Here is a 24,048-nt window from a genome sequence, read left to right as displayed (position 1 = left end):
TTATGATATATAAAATTTGGAATCAACTTGATAATGATAATACTTAATATTATTGGTAATACATGACGTACCTAAATTCTTCATTTATATTCTTTAAAAAATACGTTATACAATAACATTTCACTATAATTTCGTTAGTACGTCGCTAGGTGGGTATTCATTCAAGTACAGCTTTTTACACAGTCATTTGCCTATCTGTTTTTAAACATAGCGCTTTGAACTAAGCATTTCGATTGGAGAATCACGTTCAACCTCCTTATTTCCGTATCAAAAATTTTCCAAGTTGACGTTGAATAGAGATTCTACGGATCAGTTTGCTCAATTTCATCAGTACCGTGTTTTGTATGAAAAATGACAATGGACATGCAATTTACGTAATCTGAAGGAGAACAATCGTGTATGGTGAATAATTATGTGAGTGAATGTGAAGGAGTAGCATTAAAAAAATGTTTCACCACGAATACGAGAAACGGCTGTTGAAGTCAAACAGCGAGAGCCATATAGATAGTCTAGCAAGTCCTGGACTTCACCCATCAGTATATTTTTCGCCAACTAAAATGATGAATAATAGTTTCGATCGATTTATACCAACACGGTCGGGCAATAATTACCAAACAACATTTTCAATGATATCAGAGAACAATCGGAATGGTATAGTCACAAAGAAGACTCGTGAGAATGGAGAAAGTAACCGCGATGGTATTGCCTATTCTTGTCTCTTAAAAAATGAACTGCTTGGAGCAAGCATAGAAGATGTAAAAGGACAATGTGAAGAACGAAGAGTATTATCACCAGTGGTTACCAGAAATCTTTTTAAATACATTACACCTACGAAAGACCACACACTATTGGATCAAAGTTCACCTTATTCTTTGTCACCACTGAGTGCCAAAAGTCAAAAACTTTTAAGATCCCCAAGAAAAGCAACAAGGAAGATTTCCAGAATACCTTTCAAAGTACTAGATGCCCCTGAACTGCAAGATGACTTTTATTTAAACCTTGTTGATTGGTCTTCTCAAAATGTTCTCAGTGTTGGTCTAGGTAGCTGTGTCTATTTGTGGTCTGCGTGTACCAGCCAGGTGACTAGACTATGTGATTTATCCAGTGATGGTAATAGTGTAACATCAGTTGCTTGGAACGAAAGAGGAAACCTAGTTGCAGTTGGTACACATTTGGGCTATATCCAAGTATGGGATGTAGCTGTGAGTAAACAAGTAAGCAAGTTACAAGGACATAGTGCGAGAGTTGGAGCTCTAGCTTGGAATGGTGAAGTTTTATCATCTGGTAGTAGAGATAGGTTAATATTACAAAGAGATGTTAGAACTCCTTGTGTTGTGAGTGAAAGACGTTTAGGAGCTCATAGACAAGAAGTTTGTGGACTCAAATGGTCCCCAGATAATCAATATTTAGCCTCTGGTGGAAATGACAATCGTCTTTATGTATGGAACTTACATTCCCTTTCACCGATACAAACATATACTGAACATCTAGCAGCTGTCAAAGCTATCGCGTGGTCTCCACATCATCATGGTCTTTTAGCTTCTGGTGGTGGTACAGCAGACAGATGCATTAGATTTTGGAATACACTAACCGGTCAACCAATGCAATGTGTAGATACTGGTTCTCAAGTTTGTAATTTGGCTTGGAGTAAGCACAGTTCAGAACTAGTCAGTACACATGGTTATTCTCAAAACCAAATTCTGGTGTGGAAATATCCCAGTCTAACTCAAGTTGCAAAATTAACAGGACATTCATATAGAGTTCTATATTTAGCTATGTCACCAGATGGTGAAGCTATTGTAACCGGTGCTGGAGATGAAACTTTGCGTTTTTGGAATGTGTTCAGTAAAGCACGTAGTCAGAAAGAAAATAAGTCTGTATTAAACCTCTTTACTAGTATTCGATAAATTAATATAAAAAAAATTATGATATTATGTATAATACATAATATATGCACTATTCTAGTATTCTGAAAAATTATAAGATATATAACGTATATAACTAATAATTTACAAACATTTAGTTATAAGTAAAAACATTTTGAAATTTATTAAGATTAAGTTTATATGCACAGCCTATTGTTCATTAATTTTTATGTGCAATAAGTTATTCATAAAATCATGCCCTTATAAGGAAAAACAAAGATCATATATAATTTTTATGTATTTTTCACACAAATATTTTTATGTCCAAAGCATTAAAATTTATATTTCAAGAATGCAATATCTATTTTTTTAACATTTTTTATATTTTATCTTATTACACAATATTACATACAGATAATTATTAATTAGTCATTTATATCTTTTATTCATTTTAACAAAATTCAATGACTAAGTATTTAATAATTTACTTTAGATATACAGTACTGTAAAACATAAGGCAAAGAAAATGAAATATTATAATATTGTTGTTAATTTTGAATTGCAATATTGCAGCTTCTTTTAAGGGCATATTATACACTGTGTGTGTGCGTGCGTATGTGTATTTGTGTGTGAGAGAGACAGGGAGAGAGGGAGATTCCAAATATTTATAATTTTTAATTTTTTATAAAATCTACAGATTTTCAAAGAATATTTCTTACAACCTTATCAAAATTTATTATATATATGAAATTTATATAGAAAAACTTATATATATAAAAAAGGTTGTATCATAATTATCAATTATTTTTCCCCCAAAACGACTTATATTAATTTATATTTTGCAACAGCAAATTGTACAAATAAATTGAAATATGATTTATAAAATAAATTCATTTATTTATATAAAAATAATATATTGATATATACTTACCTGTATATTCTAAAAGAAATTAGAAAACAGTTAATAAAAATATTATAAACATTCTAGTGCAGTAGAATTTAAAATTTATATTGTATAGTTCTCAAAGAGTATGTATAATCTATTTTCCCAAATCTTAAAAAATACTTTAAAGTATATGTAAAAGGAAATAAATATATTCTGACATTAAATTATGATGTGATTTTTTTATAAAAGTGTTTGTAAATTATATGACCTTATTGTATCATAATTGATATGATACATTGGAATGAATTAATATAAGTGCATATATCAGTAATTTTAAATATTATTGTTTTCTTTTTTAAATATTGATATGATACTATATAAGATTTTAATATCATAATAATATTTAAATAGAAAATACAAAAAACTATAGCTTATATTTTGTACAAACTCAACTTAGAAATAGAAATTTAAACACTAACATATATGGAATGATTACGCTTAGTTTATGAAATTATGATAAATGTATATTACATTCAATGTAAATATACATATACACATAAATATTACTCATATTATTCAAAATATAAAAAAAATGTTTGATTTAGAGGAGAAAATACAATGTTGAGTTTGAGCTTTTTGAAAAAGAGATATATGTAATTATTACATACAATTGCTGTAATATTTTAAAACATTCAATAAATAAAATACATGGTTATAACATAAATTCAGATCAATGGGAATATCCATATGTATATGTATCTACATTGCCTTATGTTGTTAAATGTATAAATATACAGTATATTTATGGCTGTCATGATTTTTTAGGAACTTTTAGTAACCTAATAAAAAAATGTTCCAAACAAATGTTGATCAGTCCTGAATCAATAACAAGTTGCAATGTAAAACTAGCCTGAAACTTTTGATAAAAAGTTATGGTCACCTGCACTTTTTGGAAGTTACGTTTCTCCCATTTAGTTTTATAAGTAATATTGAGACAAATTCAGTGGTATTATACAAAACTGCTTGTTTTTAATAATTTACTTAGAAAATCATTCTAAAATATAAAAAAAGCTCTTTATTAAAGTCTAAATTAAACGCAAACAAATTTCAATGATATCTTATAATTGAATGTAAACAGTAAATACACTTGTTATAGACTCCACTTCTGGTTCATTAAATGTAATCATATTATCACTAAATTTATTTTAAATGCATCAGTACAACAATTATTATACAAATATTTATAAATTATTTATAGAGATATTCGTAATTAATTTTTTATGAAACATCCATTAATACTATTGAAGAATTTTGGAATCAGATAATACATACATGAAGAACTATGAATTTACCAAATTTAAACTTCGAAGTGTGTTATTAAAAGAAGTAGATAATGAGTAAATGTCAATGATGTTTTAAGACATATATCATATTAAAAAAGATATATAAAAATGAAGAAGATACTAAAGCACTAATACTGAGCATATTTCTAAATATTAACTAAACTATTTACCGATCATTCTTTATTCAATGCTTGAAATATTTGTATTTTAATAATACATCTTAAAAAGTACAGACTTACAATCATTTTTATACACTTATCTTCAAATTGTATGATTATATCCTTTATATTTAAAAATATATAATTGAATTCTATTATAAAAAACATAATTTCATATATATATTTTAAGAAAATTAATTTTTTAATTATATATAAGTTTACAATCAATAATGAAGTTATATTTAAAAAAAATTACTTTTTTAAATTTCATTGTTGAAAAAATTTCATTCATCTTGAGATTTCTTTTTCTTTTTTTTTCTTTTTTCGCTTATAATTTTTTCACTTGTTTCTTCATTTGTGAATGTAGTCTCTTCAATCTCCTGATCCTTATCTTTTTTCTTTTTTTTCTTCTTTATTTGCTCTATAACAAAAAAAAAGAGAACATTTTATATGTATATTAAATTTGTACATATTATATATTCTACTTGTAATTTTATTCATATCATATTATAGATTTAAAATTGATAAAATAGATAAAATAAAAACTAACCTCCTGATATCCCAGGAATGTTTTCTACTGCTTTCTCTCCTTCTTCTTCACATTTAAAGCTTGATTCAATATTATCTTCTATATCCTGTAGTTTACTTTTTTTCTTCTTTTTCTTTGTCAGAATTTCTTCTGACTGAGCCACTTGTTGAATTACTGATTCATCTATACTGTCACTAACTTCCTTCTTTTTCTTTTTCTTAGGCATTTCTTCATCTAGCTTTGTTATTTCTTCATCTGGCTTTGTAATTTCTTCGACCAGCGTTTTTTCATCTTCAATTTCAGAATGTTTTCTTTTCCCATGTTTAAGAGTTATATCCTCATTAACAGAATACTGAATATATTCACTTTTAGTATAATATTTCTCAAATTTTGCTTTTGCTTTGCCTGTACCACTAATTCTACGAAAATTTCCTTCTTCTAAAATCCTCAAACGTGCTTCCAATTTAGCTTTATGTTCAGCACCAAGATCAAAGCTGCCATCTTCTCCTAATGCATCTACTCTAGTTGCTAATGAAGCTTTAGCAGCTAGCATTCTGGACATCTTTCCCTTATTTTTTGTTGAAGATTGTCCAACAAGTTGTGCATGATAAATTAAACCATATTTTGGAGTATCTTTTTTTGATTTTAATGCTCTAAAGAGAGCTTTTTCAGCACCAAGTATTTGCACAGTAGATGCTGGATGCTTAGCAAGATTAATTAAAGACCCAGCATGTGAGATTAAACGAGCCCCCACTAACTCTCCGACAAGAACAGTTAAATTTGGTGCCATTGCCATCATTCTTGCTTTAAGATAATCATATAATTGTGTTCTATATTGAGAAATTTCAATAACTTGATCGCATAAATGTTGAATATTTAAAATATCATCTTCAGAGATTTCAGTTCCCATAGATATCTCAGCAGCCTCTTTTACTTTTTCCTCTATATCTTCTGATAGTATATCAGATAAATCTGAATTTATAGTATTCTCTCTAGTTCCGATTATTTTTACTGTTTTAACAAATGCTATATTATCTGTAATAATCTTTCCAAGTTCTGGAAAGTGCCAGCCATACCATTCACGACAACGCATAACATAGTTATTTAATTCTTTGTCTAAATCATCTAACAAACAAACAGCTTGTATTATCATAGTATCAATTTTATCAGGTGAAAATTTCAATTTGTACCTAGAAAGGCTATGTGCTAAACCCAATGCCATTGCTGTTATTTCTTTTTTAGGTAAACCGGCCAATAAACTATCCATCTGGCTTCTTATACATCTCATTAATTCTTGTATAGCAGTATTACTGACACAAGACAAACTCAGTTTATCCTTTATAGCATTACCTAGCTTAGCGTCAGCTACAGCTAGTTGTTCTTGCAGTTCATTACAATGTTTTTTAAGTATCTTCTTTAATGATTTACAAAGTTTACCTTCTACTGCAGCAGTTGTAGCTACAAGAGCCTCAGTAGTGTCGGCAAACTTTTCAAAGTGCTTCAACTTCACTCTGTAATGCAAGATATTTAAAATTAAAATTAAAATTAAAATTAAAATTAAAATTAAAATTAAAATTAAAATTAAAATTAAAATTAAAATTAAAATTAAAATTAAAATTAAAATTAAAATTAAAATTAAAATTAAAATTAAAATTAAAATTAAAATTAAAATTAAAATTAAAATTAAAATTAAAATTAAAATTAAAATTAAAATTAAAATTAAAATTAAAATTAAAATTAAAATTAAAATTAAAATTAAAATTAAAATTAAAATTAAAATTAAAATTAAAATTAAAATTAAAATTAAAATTAAAATTAAAATTAAAATTAAAATTAAAATTAAAATTAAAATTAAAATTAAAATTAAAATTAAAATTAAAATTGTTCTGAATGCAATATCTTGCTCTATCGAATTTATTACTTCAATTAAAGGTATTAATGCATTTTTTAACAATAGTACTTATCAAAATTATTGTAATGCAAAATTGAAGCCAAAAACATCAACTTACATTTTACTAGCTGCTTCAGGTGTTTCAAAATCACGATAAAGATTTTCTACTTCTGTTAACTTATCATCATCAAGTAACTGTAAGAAACAAACATATTTACATATTTAAACCAATAAGGTATATACACCGTATTTAAAACATAAGAAGATACTTAAATTGTTAAAATAAACCTAAAAATTATTAGCAACACGAACACGTGCAACATTTTTTAGGTTAAGTATTAAGTTACAGCTTTTAATATAATTTACCTTAAAAATTGCATATCCCGCAGGAGTTTCAAATAACACTAACATTTTGATTAATTTCTTTTCACGGTTAGAAATATCGTATTAATGTTTTTAACAATTTTCACGTTTATGATAAAAGTTATAATTTCGTAAAACATTCGTAAGCACTAAGCACGGTCGTATAACACTGCGCACTGGTATAAGACTGCGCGCTAGTATACATACCCACGTATACACAAGTCTGGCAACTGCAATAGAGGATTGGTGAAGGTATCGCCATTTTGATATCGTATTTAATTATTAAGCCGCATAACGGTGCTGTCATGAAACTTCCAAAACCACACGTACATGCATTTGTCATCATTCATCAATCATCAATGAAAGTAATGCGTCACTTGCAATTTACAGTGAAGAATATATATCAATGGTTATGGTTAATTGGCGTGGCATGGGTGATATGGTAACCACAATGACGTTCATAGTCGTGGCGTTATGATTACGATTATGATCATATGAACAAGTCTCGACACTTGTTCGAAAACCGTCTGAAAATTGAGTCAGGAAAAATCAACATCGAAGACAACTAAGTTCTCGTTGTATGAGACAGACAAAGATAAATATAGTGTCTCTGTCTCTGTCTGAAACATCCATAGCAGAACGAGATCCTTTTCTTGTCTTCCATGTTGATTTATCACGACTCAATTTTCGGACGGTTCCTTCTATACATTTGGTTTCAGTAGAAATCAAATGTTTCGATCGAGTGTCAACGTCGAGTCGAAGTCTGTTTATATGATCGTGCTTTCGCAGTATATGAGTTTATATGATCGTAATATGAACTATGAGTGAAGTAAGAATAAATCATACATTAGTTATTAATTTTATACACCTATAATTTTTACAATACTGATCTCCATGCCTTAGGACTAGTATTTTTGGATTCTACTTGAATTTCACATTTTGTAAGAAATTATCATATCATATAAAAAGAAGTTACAAATTCGGTGTGTTCAAAACGAAGTTCAGCCGACGTAAGTTAAATATTTTATTCATAGAAAATAAATTTAACATGTTTGAAAATACAATTCAGAAGTTGTACTAAATGTTGTACATACAATGAGTTACATTATTATTCAGATATGATGGCATTTAAAGTATTATTGATGTATTTATAATAATATTAACAAATTTAGTGCTTCTTGATATATTAAAACAAATATTACAGTTGTTAAAAATATATATTTTATTTATTTAATATATTCTATTTAAGCTTACTTACAGAATCTGACTATTAAATATTACTGAGATTCTATCTATGTACCATATTATAAACTGAAGATCGAGTATATTACTGAAGTATATACTAAAGTATATTACTGCTCATGTTCTTACAGAGATCAGTTCCAAATATATAAGACAGAATTAGCTGGTGAAGTCTTCGATATTTTGTCAAATATCCTTCTTATCTCTTGGTTATTAAAGTAAAAAATAACTTATGGTCTAAAATGTCTGAGATAATTTTCTAAAGTACTGATATTTCATATTTTTCATACTCACATTTAAGGTGAAAAATGATCAAAGTAATTAAACACATATATTCTTGTAACTACTAATAAATTTGGGATAAACATTGCCTTTTTCTATCCTATTGAATATAATAATAGGATAAATATATAATACTATCATGGCGGGACGTGGCAGAGGAAGAGGTAAACCCTCCATGTCAATCAGTACAGATCAATTAGGCTTTGCCAAAGGAGAAGCATTGCCTCCACCAGTCTTACAACCTCCATTAAAATATCCTCTTCTAGAATATAAACCACTACCTTTAAATATTACTAAAGAAATGAGTTATTTGTTGGAATTAAAGAAAGGATATGCAGAATATATGAGAGAATCGCCTAACAATGTTTTGCCTTTAGTAATTAAAAAAGATATTGAGAGGTATTCAGATCGATATCAAGACTTAATTACTGATAAAAGTAGTTACGAGAGTAGATATGATTGGAGCAGAATGCCTGTAGAATTAAAGCCTCAATTGCGAAAAGGACAAAAGCGTAAAGGACAAAAATGTGAGAACCCACAGATAAAACATAAGCACGTTGATATAGAGTCAAAGTTGCAAGAATTAGAAAAAAAAGAGAGTTTGCAACAAAGTGATACAGAGGAAGAAGAAAAGGAAGAAGAAGAAGCAGAAGGAAAGGATGATGAACAAGCAGAAGATGAGGAAGAAGAACTAGATGAAGAAATGGATGAGGGGACTGATTACGTGAATAATTATTTCGATAATGGAGAAGGTTACGATGATGAAGACGATAATTTAGATGATGGGCCAATTTATTAAGATAGTTTCTACAAGAATCAAATAATAATTACATACATAATTTTATATGTATGTGAGATGTAATTTTGTCATATATATATATATATATAAATAAAAGTGCATAGAAATATTTTTAAATAAATAGATCACATAAAAAAGATACAAATTAATCTTTTTCCTGATTTTTCCTGATTAAATTAGATTATCTATACTTTATAAAGTACAGATTAATACATTTTATGTTTCATAATAATATTAGTAACGTTTATAAACTTTTTAACTCGTTAAATTATCAGTATATATAAATATATTAATATTTAATACAATAGAATATGTGCTTGTATATTGTATAATAACAGTAATAATAATAAATGCCATGATAGGAATAATAACAGTACAAATGTAATAAACGTAAATACTTACATGAATATTATATGGTACATGAATTCGTTAGGCTTTTGTTAGGTTAAAAATATAATGACATTTAAAATATTTATTCTCAAATTAAAAATATTCATAAACAAAGCAAATATTCATAAAAAATATACGTACAGATATATTTTACATAAATAATGAAGTGAAGAAAATTTAACATATATATCAGATTTATTACTACTCTAGATTAATTTAATTATTATAGATGTCAAACCTGAACAGACAAATCAAGTAATAGAGAAACACATAAGAAATGAAAATGGAAGCCAGACTTGATATACAGAGAATTATATCTCCACATCAGTTGTTCTAAATTTATAAAAAATAATTGCAAAATTGATTCATATGTGAACTCAAAATAGTGAATATAATACATAAATAAATATATGTATATATATAGACATACATATATATACATATATCAACTATACGATAGAATGTGATAAAGTACAAAAGTTATGTTAAGTTCATGGTATTGTGTAAAAGGACAGCAGTGCAAGAACATTTCAATAACATTTTGATGATGTATGAACAAGTAACGACTTATTAATCATTTTGTACCTTGTTTTATCGCGTTAATTTTAAGTTAAGTATTCTTGTCCGGTTTTCGTAAACCTAATTTTTACACTTTCAATACAATAGTACCTCTATATGAGAGGTTATATTTTACAAAACACATAATTACATTTACATCTTTTACTAAAAAAGTTCGAACGTAATATATTAAATAAAAATGACAATAAATTTTCTTATGATTTTCAGAGGATATTTAATTTTTTTAGTACAATAAGTGATTTATGAAATAAACATAGAAATGCTTCCTAACATACATGATAAAGATTACAGAGTTTTGGATTTAGTACGTCAACGTGAAATACGGGTACGTTAATATATATAATAATATATAATTACGCATTTCTTTATATATTTATTTAGTTGTAAATATATTAATATTTATTATTTTTTAATATAAGTTTAATAGTTTCTCATAATGTTTTTATATGTTAGTATAAACTTTATTATTTCTTTAAACATCCTTTATATAAAAGTAAATTAATATTTAATTCTATTTAAATTATTTTATTTAGGATTCAGTGGCATATGCAGTTTCTCAGAAGTTACATGTGACAGAAAATTTGATATCCCGATTAGGACTTGAAAAAGAATTAGTTGGTCATACAGGATGTGTTAATTGTTTAGAATGGAATGAAAGTGGACAGTAGGTATTTTTTAAATAACATAAAACACAGTCATAGAATAACATCATAGAATTATTGAGAATAAATGTAAATATCTGTAGATAATGAGAAAATTAGCTGTAAGTTAACTATAAGTTATATGTTTATGTATTAACATATATTTTTAGAATTCTTGCTTCAGCATCTGATGATATGAATATTATATTATGGGATCCATTTCGATATGAAAAGAAGTTAATACTTCGTACACGCCATCATGGAAATATATTTTCTGTTAAGGTAATTTGATATTATATATGTAATCTTCTAAGTACTAAAATTTTAATTTAATAGTTATTAATTTCTATAAGTTTTAAATTCTCAGAGTTTTGGAGATCAACAATGAGAAAAGAATACAATCCTTTTTTTGTTTTGTAGTTCATGCCAAAATCAAATGATAGGATATTGGTATCAGGTGCTGGAGATGGAAAAGTACGAGTTCGTGATCTTACGCTTCTTGAACCAATATTTTCATGTAATTGTCATATAGGTCGTGTAAAACGTATTGCTACTGCAACTACTGTACCTTTCCTTTTTTGGAGTGCTGCAGAAGATGGTCTTATTTTACAATATGATATTCGTGCTCCTCATAGTTGCAAAAGCAATGGCTGTAATAGTGTATTAGTAAATCTTGTTAATCATGCTGGTCGATATGCAGAAGGCAAGTGTATTTCTGTGAATCCAAAAAAACCTGAACTAATAGCTATTGGAGCCAATGATGCATATATACGAATGTATGACCGTAGAATGATTAAGCTTTCTCAGGTAATTACAAAACAAAAACTAAGCATTCAAGAAATCTATGTATAAAAATAGTTTTGTTTGAAAGAGCCTTATTCTTAAACTATGATATATTTGAAATAAACACTAATATAAACCATTAATTTTAAGGTATTTTAACACTCTCTCACTTATCTTCTTTAATGTATTCATAGAACATTAAATGATTGATCAAGAAAAATTAATTTTTCTTTGTATATTGTTTTGATGATAGGTGCCTATTTCGTCTCCACATAGTAACTGGACAAGAGGAAATGTATGTATACGTCTAGCTGGTGGAGGTGATCCAGATGAGAATGTACCACTGGGTTGCGCACAGTACTTTATCGCGGGTTCGTTCGTACGATCAGAAATAGCGTACGCGACTCCTTTACCCTTATCTTCCTCTTTTGTTATATATTACACGATCACTCTAACGAAAATTATTAATTTTTGATATTGAGCAGGCCATCTGCATTCTCGGCAACGTGACAGTAATAGAAGTCTCACTACTACATATTTAACCTTCAGTGCTGACGGAAACGAGCTACTTGTTAACATGGGTGGTGAACAAATTTATTTATTTGACATCAATAATCCAAAAAATTTGAAGACTTGCTTTGGTTACTCCTCAAATATGTATTTGGGTAATAATTATAATTATTACAATGTTTTATATTTTGTGAATCATGACTTTTTAAACATTTTGAAAATATAATAGGAAATATATATAAATGATAATCATCATAAAATACCAGTTATGATTGGAATAATAACTTTTATATTAAATTTTATATTGTTCACTATCTACTACAATCTTAGATAAATTAAGTTATATCTTAAATTTATATGCAACTTTAAAAACTGCTAATAGGAGATTTTGAAAAGTGCAGTATGGCAAATCATGAAGATATCGCAGATTTTACGAACAAAAACATTAAAATCCTACCACCACATGTTGAAGAATTAAAACGTCAAGTAAGTTTACTCGTTTTATATAAATTTTATTTTATAGTTAAAAATATAAAATAAATAATTTTCTTTTATTGAACAATATTTTAAACAATGATTATAATAATTTATTGTAGAAAAAACGATTAAAAATTGTATAATATTAATTTGGACTAATTTACTTGATTTATTTAATTAAATAATTCTTTATTATATCTGAAAATAATTAAATGAGTTAATTATGTTCCTTTTCTTCTCTTATTATCGTTTTTCTTTGTAGGCAAATGAAAGCTTTGAACAACAAAAGTACACATTGGCAATTAATTTATACAATAAAGCAATCTGTTATTGTCCTACTGCTGCTGTGCTTTTTGCTAACAGAGCTGCAGCATATATGAAAAGAACTTGGTATGATCTCTCCACTATTATACCTTTTATATTTCTGGATATAGATTTTAAATAGAGTTGAACGTAATTTACAGGGATGGTGATATATATGCTGCTCTGAAAGATTGTCAAACAACATTGCTTCTTGATCCTGGACATGTAAAGGCTCATTTTAGGTAATAATGCTCTGTGAATATATGTACATATATAATAACATATTTAGTTTAATTAAACGTAATATGTATAATATAATGTTGTATACAGGGTGTATCTTCTAAGATTAACCATGTTTTTTCAGGCAGTTCTAACAATAACAATAATACTGTTTCATTGGCTATGATTTACAGCTGTTGATCTAACTTTCGTTCAAAACATTCATTTAGCAAATTATTGGAAATGCCTGGAAATTGGTGATTAATTTTAAAAGATTTAACATATATGTAATATGTATATTGTATGCAGAGTGTGTTGTATAAGATAGCCACTTGAGTAACGCTTTCAATTATGGAAATAAGATAAAATGTTTGAAACAAAAGTTATTTTGCTCCAACTATTAGGATATGGCAAAAACTTTTTAACAGGTGGACGTGCCTAGAAGATTTATAACATCGTCTCTTTAAATGGAACTATGTGTTTTTGGAACTACGGCTATAGCCCTCCATACGACAATGATTATAGTCATTTAAGGTCACTCAAGCTCATGGGTGAAAAATGAAAATTTATGATGAATGCTTTTGAAACAGAATATTTCGGTTTTAATACCAAAATCATACTCAATCAATTCAAAATGTATGGATACGTTGTTGGTCTCTTTAAATACGTAAAACATAGAATGAGGTAGACAAATCCGCTCAGGAAATCTGTTTCAGTACAAGCGTAATACTTGCCTCATGTATTCATCAGCTTCACCGTAAATCAAAACTATTTTTGTGAGCAACTAAGTGATTGCGGATTTTGTCATTAGGTGGTATTGGCAAAATACGCAATCACTTAATTGCCAACCAAATATATCTACTTTTCTTTTTTCTGAATGCAGAAATGTAGACTAATGACAGTTTAAAGATATTTATCATTTGAAACTGAATATCAGTCTATTATTCGTATTACTATTTACATAGCTATGAGGAGATTTTGATGATATATGTCTTCACAAAATTTGTTTACATTTTGTATTGAGTATGATTCTGTTAATAAAGTCAAGAATATTCTGTTTTAGAAACATTCATCATGAATTTTAATTTCTTATATATTACTGCGTTCGTAAGCTTTAGTGATCTTGTATGACTAAGGTTATTATCTTGAGGAAGGGTACAATTATAGGTATCCAAAAACATATAGTTTCATTTAAAAAGATGAAATTTCAAATAACTTCTGTTTCAAACATTTCTTCTTATCTCCACAACTGAAAGTGTTAGATAGATGGCTTGTCTTATGTGATTCATTCTATATACATATATACACATATATGTACATACATATATATACATACGCATATATATATTTATAGATTGGCTCGTTGTCTCTTTGATTTACATCAATCAGTTGAAGCTGATAAAATAATTAAAGACTTTCAACAAAAATTTCCGGAATATGCATCTAACTCTGCATGTAAAGCATTAAAAATGGATATAAAAGAAGCTATAGATTCTGGTATGTCTTTTTTCGTTACATTATATTCAAGGTTGATATGATGTGTATACATATACATATTTCATATATGTATGTATATGTATATATGTATATGTATACAGTATATGTATATAGGAGATTTTTACTAAAGTTGTTTCAGATTAATTTTTTTGAATTTATGATAAGAACTTGCAAATTTTTATATTGTATTTTACACAAAAAAGTCTCCTTATTTGCTGCAAGAAAGCTATTGAGAGTAATATTAAAGTGTAAAAATAAAGTTCATCTCATAAATTTTTTAATAAGAATGGGCATCTATGAAATACGAAATTTTAATTTTCATGTTAAATTGGATATTTTTTATTTCAACAAGTTTTTACAGTAATTTGTTCTTTGAAACTTGAGGATTAAAGTTTTATTTATAAGTAAAAAGTATTTCAGTTCACTAAAGAATTAGAATGAATTAATAATTATTACTTATTTAATACATAATATATTTGTCCACCAAGCACAAGAAGTTCTATTAATTACAATAAATAATGATAGAAAAGTGGAATAAAAAATCCTTTTATTCTATGACGTTTATATATTGTAGTAGTATTTCATTATATCATCCTTATATTATATATAATACATAGTATAAATCTAATGATGCCATAACAGTCAATAAAAATATGCAAACAATGTACATAATATTCATAACATCCATATAAAAACAGATTTGGAATATATACTAAATATATTAACATTAAGAAACAAGTTAAAAGGGATTCTATGAGACGAACAAAGTACTCAAAAATATATCTTTCTCCTTTAATCCATTTTTCTGAACATTGTATATACATACACGTATGTATACATATATACGACATACATATATACATATATGTATTGACATCACATATAGACAAAGAAAAATATTTTATAAGAATTCTGATTTTGTGGATGATTTTATACATAATTTATTCATCTTACAGTTTCCATTGATAAATGATAAAATTCAACTTATTAATTATTTCAATATCACGAAATATTGCCTTGTTTAAGAAAACAAATATTTAAAAGGAGTACGTTATCTAGTTTCATTTTTACGTATTGATATCATTTAATTCTAGAATAATAAGCAGTGATATAAATATAACATAATATGTCACTAAAAATTTTACCTACTAATGTATTATTTGTATTATTTTCAAGGATTACTTGCCTGATACAGCTAAAATATTTACTAATAGCGATATCATAACAAAATATTTTCTCTCTTTCTTTTAATTTTTTTTTAAATTTCCAAATTCCCCCAAATAATTTCTTAAATGAATAAAAAACATAAGATTTTATTTGGATATGTAATTGTATGTAGTATTGTTGTGCATATTTTCTTCAAACAGATATTCATGAATTTGATTATTAGATTATACATTGTATATGATGTGTTGCATTATATTTATATATCTTTTATCTCTCCTTCTAGATATATTTATATACCTATTCACTTTTACTTCATAAATAAGTTTGCATGCTTTTTAATTATTAATAGTATCCTAATTTAATTTCAAAGAGTTTACTATTTTAAAAATTTGTTAAAACTGAAAAATATTTAGTTTAATATAAAAATTAATATTATATATTACATACAATTTACTTGCATCAAATATTTTAAAGGTGATTTTCATCTTTACTCCTTCATGTAGTTTCATAGGGAATGAAATTTTCTTGTACTGAATGAAAGAAGTCTCAAGGTCCTATTTCTTTCATAACATCATAGATATTAATCTATAGTAGAATATATATATTGGGTTGGCAACTAAGTTATTGCGGATTTTGTCATTAGGTGGTATTGACATTGTAGAATATAAGAACTATATAAAATTAGTGCTTTTTCTTTAAATTCTTATATTTTTGCACAGCAAGTATAACATTTTAAGGTAATTAAATACGAAAAAATAAAATAAATATGTATTCAATACAAAAGACATGTTTTACAGAAACATAAAGGAAAAGTAAAAGAAAATCATTTGACTTAATATACTTTCCATATTTTGTAATATGCACATGAAATATGAATGAATCCAAATATGTAGTTGTCTCATTTGTTATATGATAGCATACTAACAATATATTTTTTATGTTCATTCTTTCAAAATATTTTTTCAATTGACGATTAATGTAATCATTATACAATCAGGTAGAGATATTGATATGAATCAATTAATGATTCAAATATCAGAATATGAACAAGAATGGCGACGCAATACAATTGATTACAAAATGAGGTTTTGTGGGCATTGTAATACTACAACTGATATAAAGGAAGCTAATTTCTTTGGGAAGTAAGTACATTTTAAAAATAATTCATAAATAATTTTGAAAGTTCATTAATTAGTAATGCATTTATAATTAATAATTTTTTCTTTAAGCAATGGTCAATATATTGTGGCAGGATCAGATGATGGATCTTTCTTTATTTGGGACCGTAATACCACAAATATTATACGTGTACTAAGAGGAGATGAACGCATTGTAAATTGTCTTCAACCTCATCCATCTACATGCTTACTAGCTACTAGTGGTATTGATCCAGTAGTTAGATTATGGAGTCCTTTACCTGAGGTATATGTTATAATTACTTACCAAAATCTATTTTATTTAAAAAAGATAAATAAATAAGGATTGATATTTATAAAATATTTAATTAATTTTAAAAACTATATTCGAGTATTTATTTGATGTAGGATGGTAGCATAAATGAAAGAGAAATTCAGAATTTAGAAGATGCTGCATCTGCAAATCAAATACGCATGAAAAGTGATCCATTTGAAGTAATGCTTATGAATATGGGGTATAGATTTCCTGTTCAGCAGGCTGAACTGAATGAAGATGGTGATGATAATCAAGATCAATCAATTGTGCAACCTTTAAATTGTAGACCAAGTTAAATTTAAAGACAAAATCTGAAAAGTGGTATGAAATTGCAATTAAACAATTAAAGACTTATTCAGTGTTATATTCTAGAATACTAATGCTTTAATTCCAATTATCTATTTTTTTATCAATTCCTTATAGACGTTGACTTTTCCATAAATAACCTATCAAAAAATATTTGGTAAAGTGTTAAAAATATAAATTTTGAAAAGAGAAGAAAATAGTTGTACTAAATAGTTGTAAAATTCCCATCATCGACTTCTTTTATATATAATAAAAATGGGCATAGATATGTGAAGAGATAACACATTAAAAACAGACAATAGTTATGTTACAATATAATTGATTGTATTTTACACACATAATACTTATATATATATGTTTATTATATCTATGTTTTTTGTATAAATTTAACTGCTAAACATTAAATGGTTCAAAGAAATGAAAATTAGGAAAAAATGTAGAATAATATATTTTATTGTAAAAATTTTTTTACATTAATTTAAAATATAATTTTAATTTATAAATAAATAAAAAATTAACTTTTATATTTATCTTATATTCAAAGTTTATGTGATGTATTAGCATTAGTTATGTTCTAAATTTTATATATATAAAGTGCTGTTTACATAATATTTAAAGTTTATTAATGTTATCAGTTAAGTTTGACGCACAAGTTCCCATAGGCTTTGTAGTGTACTAGTTTCTCGAGGTTCTTCTGCTGCAAGACCTAAATAAATCGAAAAACTAGGTTTTCTTTGATTTGAACCTTCAGAGAAATAATAGCCAAACACATTTGAAATTTCAGGTTGATTGTCTTGTATTTCAGATTGTTGTTCTATGTTTAATTGTTGTAATGGAGCCTGTAATAATTAATGGATAATTAATAATAACATATTTATTTATTCAATGCATTTGTTAAAAACTATATTAGCATAATATTACCTCATGTTCAAATGTATAATCAATACCAAAAATAGGAGATTTTTCAAACGCTTTTAATAACATTAAAATTTCTTTATAAACAGTATGAAGTTTTTGGATAGGATTTACTTGAAATCCTAATATATATCCTCCACTGGATTCTGTACTAGTAACGACTAGAGTTGGACCAAATTTTGAATTTTTAACAGTAATCTATTTAAAAAAGAAAGATCCTCCTTACTATATTTTTTATTACAAATTTTTAACATATTCTTATGCATGCACTACATATGTTACAAAATATATGTACTTACATTTGCTATTATAAGATAAGGAATTGATATATTGAATTGATAATTCATATCAGCAAACCAGACCAAACGTATATTTGTTACAATAAAAGTTCCAACATTTCCCTAACAAAATAAATTTTAAAAATACATTTTTTTTAAATAGTATAAATTACTAGAAATAAGAATTCAACCTGTTCTAATGATAAATTCCAAATATCTTGCAAAGTTGAATGAACTGTTTCCAGTGGTAGTAATGTCAATTGTTTATCATTAATTATCCCACTTCTCAATTTAATTTCACGATAAATTTTTGATGAAACGTATGCTCTGCAACGTTTAAAGTATTGTTTAACAGTTTTTTCTAATTACGTTAAATCTTAACTTCACTATAGATAATAAATAGATAAAGACCTTTCAAATTACATATATTTGTTCTTTTTTAAGAAAAGTTCTATTAAATCAAAATCTTGATAAATCTTATTAAATAAGTTAGTCAAATAACGAATTTATATCATTGTACTTATCAAATTGTGGCAAAGATACTGAACTATTTGTTTTCTTGATAAAAGTCTCCTCTGTGTATAAGATACATTACATAACATACTTACTATTATTAATTATTTTCTACTACAATAGAAGTTCTTGTTTTATTTATTTTTTTATTTCTTTTTCTACTTTATTTAATTAATTTTATATTTATTCACTAACTATATAAACTATTCTTTTAATTTATACAATTCTTTAATCTTATAAATTTATTGTATATTAGTAATATATATTATAGTGTATTTTATTTTGTTATTATACATGTAATTCTACAAATTGGTTTAAATCTATTAAAGTATGTATAAGTTATAGAAATATTGTCATTATTATTAGGATTGTAAGAATACTGTTCTATAATAGACAATGAATAAAAAACATACAAGTATAATAAGATAATCAAAATGCATGATAAATCGAAATATATGAATTTATCCAGAACACAAAAGTAATGACTAAAAAAATGTAAATAATAATAATAGGAAACTTCCAGGTAAGTATCATGTCATATTTTCTAACATCTAAATTTTCATAAAAATAATTTTTTCATATTTTCAATAAATATAAAGAATAATAAAAGCTTCTATTTTAAAAAACAGAAAAATATCATTGTGAAGTTAAATACAAAATTCAATTTTTATTAAAAAGAGTTTGACAGAAATCTATTTAAAATTATTTACTTCAGACATTATCATTTTAATTTAAAAATAAAAATTAATAAAAATAAAACATATGAGTGTTTTTATTATGCTTAAATATTATTTGCACAATCCTAATCATTTAAAATATCCTACATCCTGATGTTTGTCTTAAATATAAATATCATGTTTTAAAATAAACAATTTATATAATGAATACAAATTTTAAATTTAATAAAAAGTGTACCTGTAAACACCAATAACGGATGTATAATGTCTTGTACTTTTTAAATCTTGATTTGTAAATACAAATTCATATCTGCAATGTCGGAAGGAAGCTAAAATATGTAACGCTTGCACATGTTTTCCTTGCAACTACAAAAATGATATGCTTCCGTTAATTGCAAAACAAAAATAAAAAATGATGACCTCTTAAAGCATACTAACACTATGTATAGTTTTAGTATTTATTGTTATAAAGGTGTTATAGCCAATACCTACAGAAAAACATATTTATATGAGATTTATCATTTTTATCATACTTAAATCATACTTTATCTTTATATATGTGTATATTATGTACATAAAAATATTATATTTACATATCTTAAATAGCACTAATAAATTTCAAAATATTAAAATTTAATTTAATTATGTAATTATTACAAATATCTCAAAAATTTTATTTCACATTAATAAGCATGTGCATGTTTCAGAAATACATAGTTATAGAAATGATTATAAAAGAAAATATTATTTATATAATCAAATGTGATTCAATGATTTGAATCATTAAATTAATTTATACTTAGATTGATCCTGGGAAGAAACGAAGAGTGCCATATAATTCTGAGATTAGTTATTATAAGTCTTCCAGTATCTCCTGCATTTCCTTTTGTATCTTCTATTAAGTCAAGTTTATCAACAGTAAATTCGCCCAATCGTAGCTGCATATGACTATTAAAAATTTATACTTTATAAATAATGGACTCTTCATTATTATTTCTTCGCATAATTTTATATAAAATATTAATTTATATAGTGCTATTCATTTTAATTTTTTTAATTTTCACTTTAATCACACATAAATGCACACGCACGCACACACATATTCATATTCTTAATACATATCTACTTATACTGTTATCCTAATTTAATTGTTAGTAATTTTATAAATGGGTGTTTCGTTTCACTGGAACCAATGAAATATCTTATAAGGAATTGTAGTTATCAAAACTTATTCTTACAAAAGTTATTTGGTGTATAGGAGAATATTAGATGGTACAAAGCATTTTTTTGACAAATTTATCTTTTTAAATGGAACCCTGTATTTTTTATTCATAATATGATAGTGTTTGTTGAGACGAATACAACCACCTACCACATGATGTCATTTCATATAGTGGAATGTCATAAGTTAAATTTGAAGGTCAACGTAAATCAGTAGCTGAGTCTTACGTAGTGTCATTCGATAGCGTTAGGGCATTAGACAATGCAGTCACGTAGGGTTCAGCTACCAATTTATGTTGATCTTGGGATCTAATTTATGACACTTTACTAAATAAAATGACATTGTGTCGTAGGTCATTGTATTCGTTTCAACAAATACTATCATGTATCTGAATAAAATGTATGATTATAGATAAAAATATATAGGATTTCATTTAAAAGAGGTTAACTTGTCTTTGATACTTCCGCACTAATTTTAATTTACAAAAAAATTATTCATGCCATCTAATGTCTCCCTGTATACCACACAACTTTTGTAAGAAAAATTTTTTCATACCTTCAATTCCTCGTGAGATATTTCACCGTTTCCAGTTAAACGAAATACCCGTTACAGTAAATTTCTATTAAAAATATAAATAAAAAATGGAGAAAATGAAAATACGTATCTAATAATTATACTTAAAAGTATAACAATTATTACGTGTAAGAAACATCGAATCGAACTTCATTATCTTGCCACATTTTTGCTAAAAATATAACAATATACTGTAGAATTCAACTATCATAAAAATCAATATCCTTACCATATCTATGAAAGTGTAACACTTAGGTACATATATGTTTGTATATATATAAGCATTTAGTAATCTGAAATATTTCAAGACTTCTATTGATTTATTAATTGTCAAGTATGAAATGAAACCAATATAGAATAAATAATTAATTCTAATAAAAAATCGAGAAAAGTTTCAACATTAATACTATATTTTATTATTTAATTTAACACCATTCCAATTCGTGATTTCAAAGATTATTGAACTTGTTTTTATAAAAAATAAATATTAATTCAATACATACAAAAAAATGTCAACAATCTTGAAATAAAACACAAAACTATCTTGGGGAGCTTCCTTTCTGTGTCGCTATATAAACGTATATGTTTACAGTGAGAAATAAACGTATTCATACAGAACATTAGAATGTACAAATAAAAAGAGAAATATTTTCTATATTATCAAATATTAGGTTGTTCGGGAAATAATTTCGTTTTTTCATCGGAAAATGGAAAGCGATTTTTTCATATTTAAAAAAAAATTTCATTGTATTATACAGACTGTTAATTTTAACTCAAGCACCTAAATTATTTTCGGTCATTTTAACGATTTTTTTCAAGGTCATCGTATTTTTTTTCATATTAACATGTATTTTTTATAACACGAAGTGGTAGTCAATGTTAAGATGACTTCAACAAACTACACATCATGATCTTGAAGTGACCTTAAAGACGAAGAAATCAGTTTCAGCTTGAAGAATGCAGAAGTAATGAAACGAAAAGGGCAATATCACTTTATTTTATTAGATGCTCAAAATGCTGGCTGCCCGTAGCAAGATACGTCTGTCAGATAATATGAACTTCTCTGGCAACGTATTATTTACTAACGATTCAACTTTTACTAATCACGGAGGGTTAAATAGGCACAAAATACATTACTGGTCTACTGAGAATCTTCATTAGCTTAGAACTGTGGAACTCCAGCTTCCTTGGAGTGTCAATATGTGGTGCGGCCTATTGAAAGACAAAATTATTGGTCCATTTTTTATTAATGGTACATTAAGGTGAAAGGTATAAGGAATTCCTTATTGTAAACTTAAGCGAATTACTAGATGATGTTCCATATCAAGAACGATTATTAATGTGGCATCAACATGATGGCTGTCCTGCTCATAATGCTAGAAGTGTACGAAGTGTATTAAATGACATGTTTTCCAACTGATGGATAGGTCGTGGTGCAAGCATTAATTGGCCAGCTCGGTCACCCGACTTATCACTAGTGGATTACTCTTTGTGGGGAACTTTAAAATCTAGTATTTATAACGATGTTCCCATGATGCCAGAAGTTATGAAAGAACGAATACGGAACGCATGTTGCACTATGAATCGCGGAAATGCCATAAAAAATGCAACCACTCACTTATCGTGTACAGATGCGTCTTGCTATGGGCGGCCAGTATTTTTAGCATTTAATAAAATATGGTGATATTGCCCTTTTCGTTTTACTATTTTTGCATTCTTCAAACTGAAACTAATTTCTACGCCTACAAGGCCACTTCAAGATAATGGTGTGTAAGTCGTTGGGCTCATCTTGACGCCAACTATCACTTCTGACTAAAAGTACATGTTAATATGTAAAAAAAAAAGATGACCTTGAAAAAACCGTTAAAATGATCTTCACAAGATTTTTTTACCACCATCAGTTGCACGCCTTAAAACCATGTATACTTTATTTAGTCATTTTTTCTTACCTTTAAAAATACTTTTAAAATTGACACTCTGTATATCGATCATTTTGTTCCACTGCTTTTCACCATCTTCCGGACAATTTCAAATTTCCCCTCTCACCGTTCATTTGCTCGTTTCTCCAATCAAAAACTCTAAACTGAAGACGAAATTAGCAAGTAGTGCAACTGTTGACCACCAGAGGCCCTTATTCTTAGTGTCCGTTCTTGGTTGAATTTCGTCCGTAAGCATTCGTGATCTCTCT

General features: G+C 26.5%; 5 protein-coding genes across 11 annotated transcripts in view; 3 read left to right on the top strand and 2 right to left on the bottom strand.

Annotated features, from left to right (window-relative positions):
• The first annotated feature begins 166 nt into the window (after positions 1–166).
• On the top strand, positions 167–3,615 carry Fzr (fizzy and cell division cycle 20 related). The gene has a single exon (XM_072023015.1). It carries the CDS (start codon positions 447–449, stop codon positions 1,905–1,907), a length of 1,461 nt encoding a protein of 486 aa, XP_071879116.1. The 5' UTR covers positions 167–446; the 3' UTR covers positions 1,908–3,615.
• A 443-nt stretch (positions 3,616–4,058) lies between these two features.
• The window catches only part of Nop5 (nop5 ribonucleoprotein), a 91,238-nt gene continuing 71,248 nt past the window's right edge, over positions 4,059–24,048 (bottom strand). Inside the window, exons 1-4 of one of the 2 annotated variants that reach the window (XM_072023010.1) lie at positions 7,039–7,224; positions 6,791–6,867; positions 4,803–6,292; positions 4,061–4,673 (exon numbers count right to left, since the gene is read on the bottom strand). In XM_072023010.1, coding sequence (XP_071879111.1) covers positions 4,537–4,673; positions 4,803–6,292; positions 6,791–6,867; positions 7,039–7,083 — 1,749 coding nt within the window. In that variant the 5' untranslated portion in view covers positions 7,084–7,224 and the 3' untranslated portion in view covers positions 4,061–4,536. Of the gene's footprint in view, positions 4,674–4,802; positions 6,293–6,790; positions 6,868–7,038; positions 7,225–24,048 lie in introns of those variants that run through there. The other variant, XM_074112224.1, reaches the window with a different exon arrangement.
• Polr3g (RNA polymerase III subunit G) lies at positions 8,699–9,358 on the top strand. The gene has a single exon (XM_071999779.1). The coding sequence runs from the start codon at positions 8,699–8,701 to the stop codon at positions 9,356–9,358; it is 660 nt and encodes a 219-aa protein (XP_071855880.1).
• Positions 9,612–18,568, top strand: Adp (WD and tetratricopeptide repeats 1). Of its 3 annotated transcripts, none has more exons than XM_072023002.1 (15): positions 9,612–9,748; positions 9,978–10,652; positions 10,861–10,991; positions 11,139–11,250; positions 11,389–11,775; positions 12,005–12,122; positions 12,237–12,416; positions 12,644–12,747; positions 13,001–13,128; positions 13,203–13,283; positions 14,615–14,757; positions 16,922–17,066; positions 17,154–17,346; positions 17,469–17,697; positions 17,800–18,568. In XM_072023002.1, exons 2-14 carry the CDS (start codon positions 10,587–10,589, stop codon positions 17,670–17,672), a joined length of 1,992 nt encoding a protein of 663 aa, XP_071879103.1. In that variant the 5' UTR covers positions 9,612–9,748; positions 9,978–10,586; the 3' UTR covers positions 17,673–17,697; positions 17,800–18,568. The 3 variants fall into 3 exon arrangements, with proteins under 3 accessions (XP_071879103.1, XP_071879104.1, XP_071879102.1); XM_072023003.1 differs by lacking the exon at positions 17,800–18,568 and having other exon boundaries at positions 9,978–10,297; positions 10,535–10,652; positions 17,469–17,740; XM_072023001.1 differs by lacking the exon at positions 17,800–18,568 and having other exon boundaries at positions 9,978–10,358; positions 10,535–10,652; positions 17,469–17,740.
• Positions 18,107–24,031, bottom strand: Bbs5 (Bardet-Biedl syndrome 5 protein). 4 transcript variants are annotated; one of them, XM_072023024.1, is made up of 8 exons: positions 23,810–23,924; positions 20,865–21,013; positions 20,504–20,553; positions 20,304–20,431; positions 19,067–19,202; positions 18,897–18,998; positions 18,604–18,795; positions 18,107–18,521 (listed from the first exon to the last, which is right to left on the bottom strand). In XM_072023024.1, the coding sequence occupies exons 2-8, from the start codon at positions 21,007–21,009 to the stop codon at positions 18,318–18,320; spliced, it is 957 nt and encodes a 318-aa protein (XP_071879125.1). In that variant the 5' UTR covers positions 21,010–21,013; positions 23,810–23,924; the 3' UTR covers positions 18,107–18,317. The 4 variants fall into 4 exon arrangements, with proteins under 4 accessions (XP_071879125.1, XP_071879126.1, XP_071879124.1 ...); XM_072023025.1 differs by lacking the exon at positions 23,810–23,924 and adding an exon at positions 22,364–23,755; XM_072023023.1 differs by lacking the exon at positions 23,810–23,924 and adding an exon at positions 21,987–22,321.

Source organism: Bombus fervidus, chromosome 3 (assembly GCF_041682495.2).
Source record: "Bombus fervidus isolate BK054 chromosome 3, iyBomFerv1, whole genome shotgun sequence".
Lineage (NCBI taxonomy): Eukaryota > Metazoa > Arthropoda > Insecta > Hymenoptera > Apidae > Bombus > Bombus fervidus.
This window is presented reverse-complemented; position numbering and strand designations above follow the sequence as displayed.

Excerpts from the sequence above, each read along its gene's own strand:
- Polr3g (XM_071999779.1), top strand. The coding sequence starts at position 8,699 with ATGGCGGGACGTGGCAGAGGAAGAGGTAAACCCTCCATGTCAATCAGT.
- Adp (XM_072023002.1), top strand. The coding sequence starts at position 10,587 with ATGCTTCCTAACATACATGATAAAGATTACAGAGTTTTGGATTTAGTA. Across the intron at positions 10,653-10,860 it reads TACGTCAACGTGAAATACGG|GATTCAGTGGCATATGCAGT; the intron begins GTACGTTAATAT and ends TATTTTATTTAG. Across the intron at positions 17,067-17,153 it reads GAAGCTAATTTCTTTGGGAA|CAATGGTCAATATATTGTGG; the intron begins GTAAGTACATTT and ends TTTTTCTTTAAG.
- Bbs5 (XM_072023023.1), bottom strand. The coding sequence starts at position 22,027 with ATGTGGCAAGATAATGAAGTTCGATTCGATGTTTCTTACAC. Across the intron at positions 20,554-20,864 it reads TCTTCCCAGGATCAATCTAA|GTATTGGCTATAACACCTTT; the intron begins GTATAAATTAAT and ends GTTTTTCTGTAG. Across the intron at positions 19,203-20,303 it reads TCCGTTATTGGTGTTTACAG|AGCATACGTTTCATCAAAAA; the intron begins GTACACTTTTTA and ends TAAACGTTGCAG.
- Fzr (XM_072023015.1), top strand. The coding sequence starts at position 447 with ATGTTTCACCACGAATACGAGAAACGGCTGTTGAAGTCAAACAGCGAG.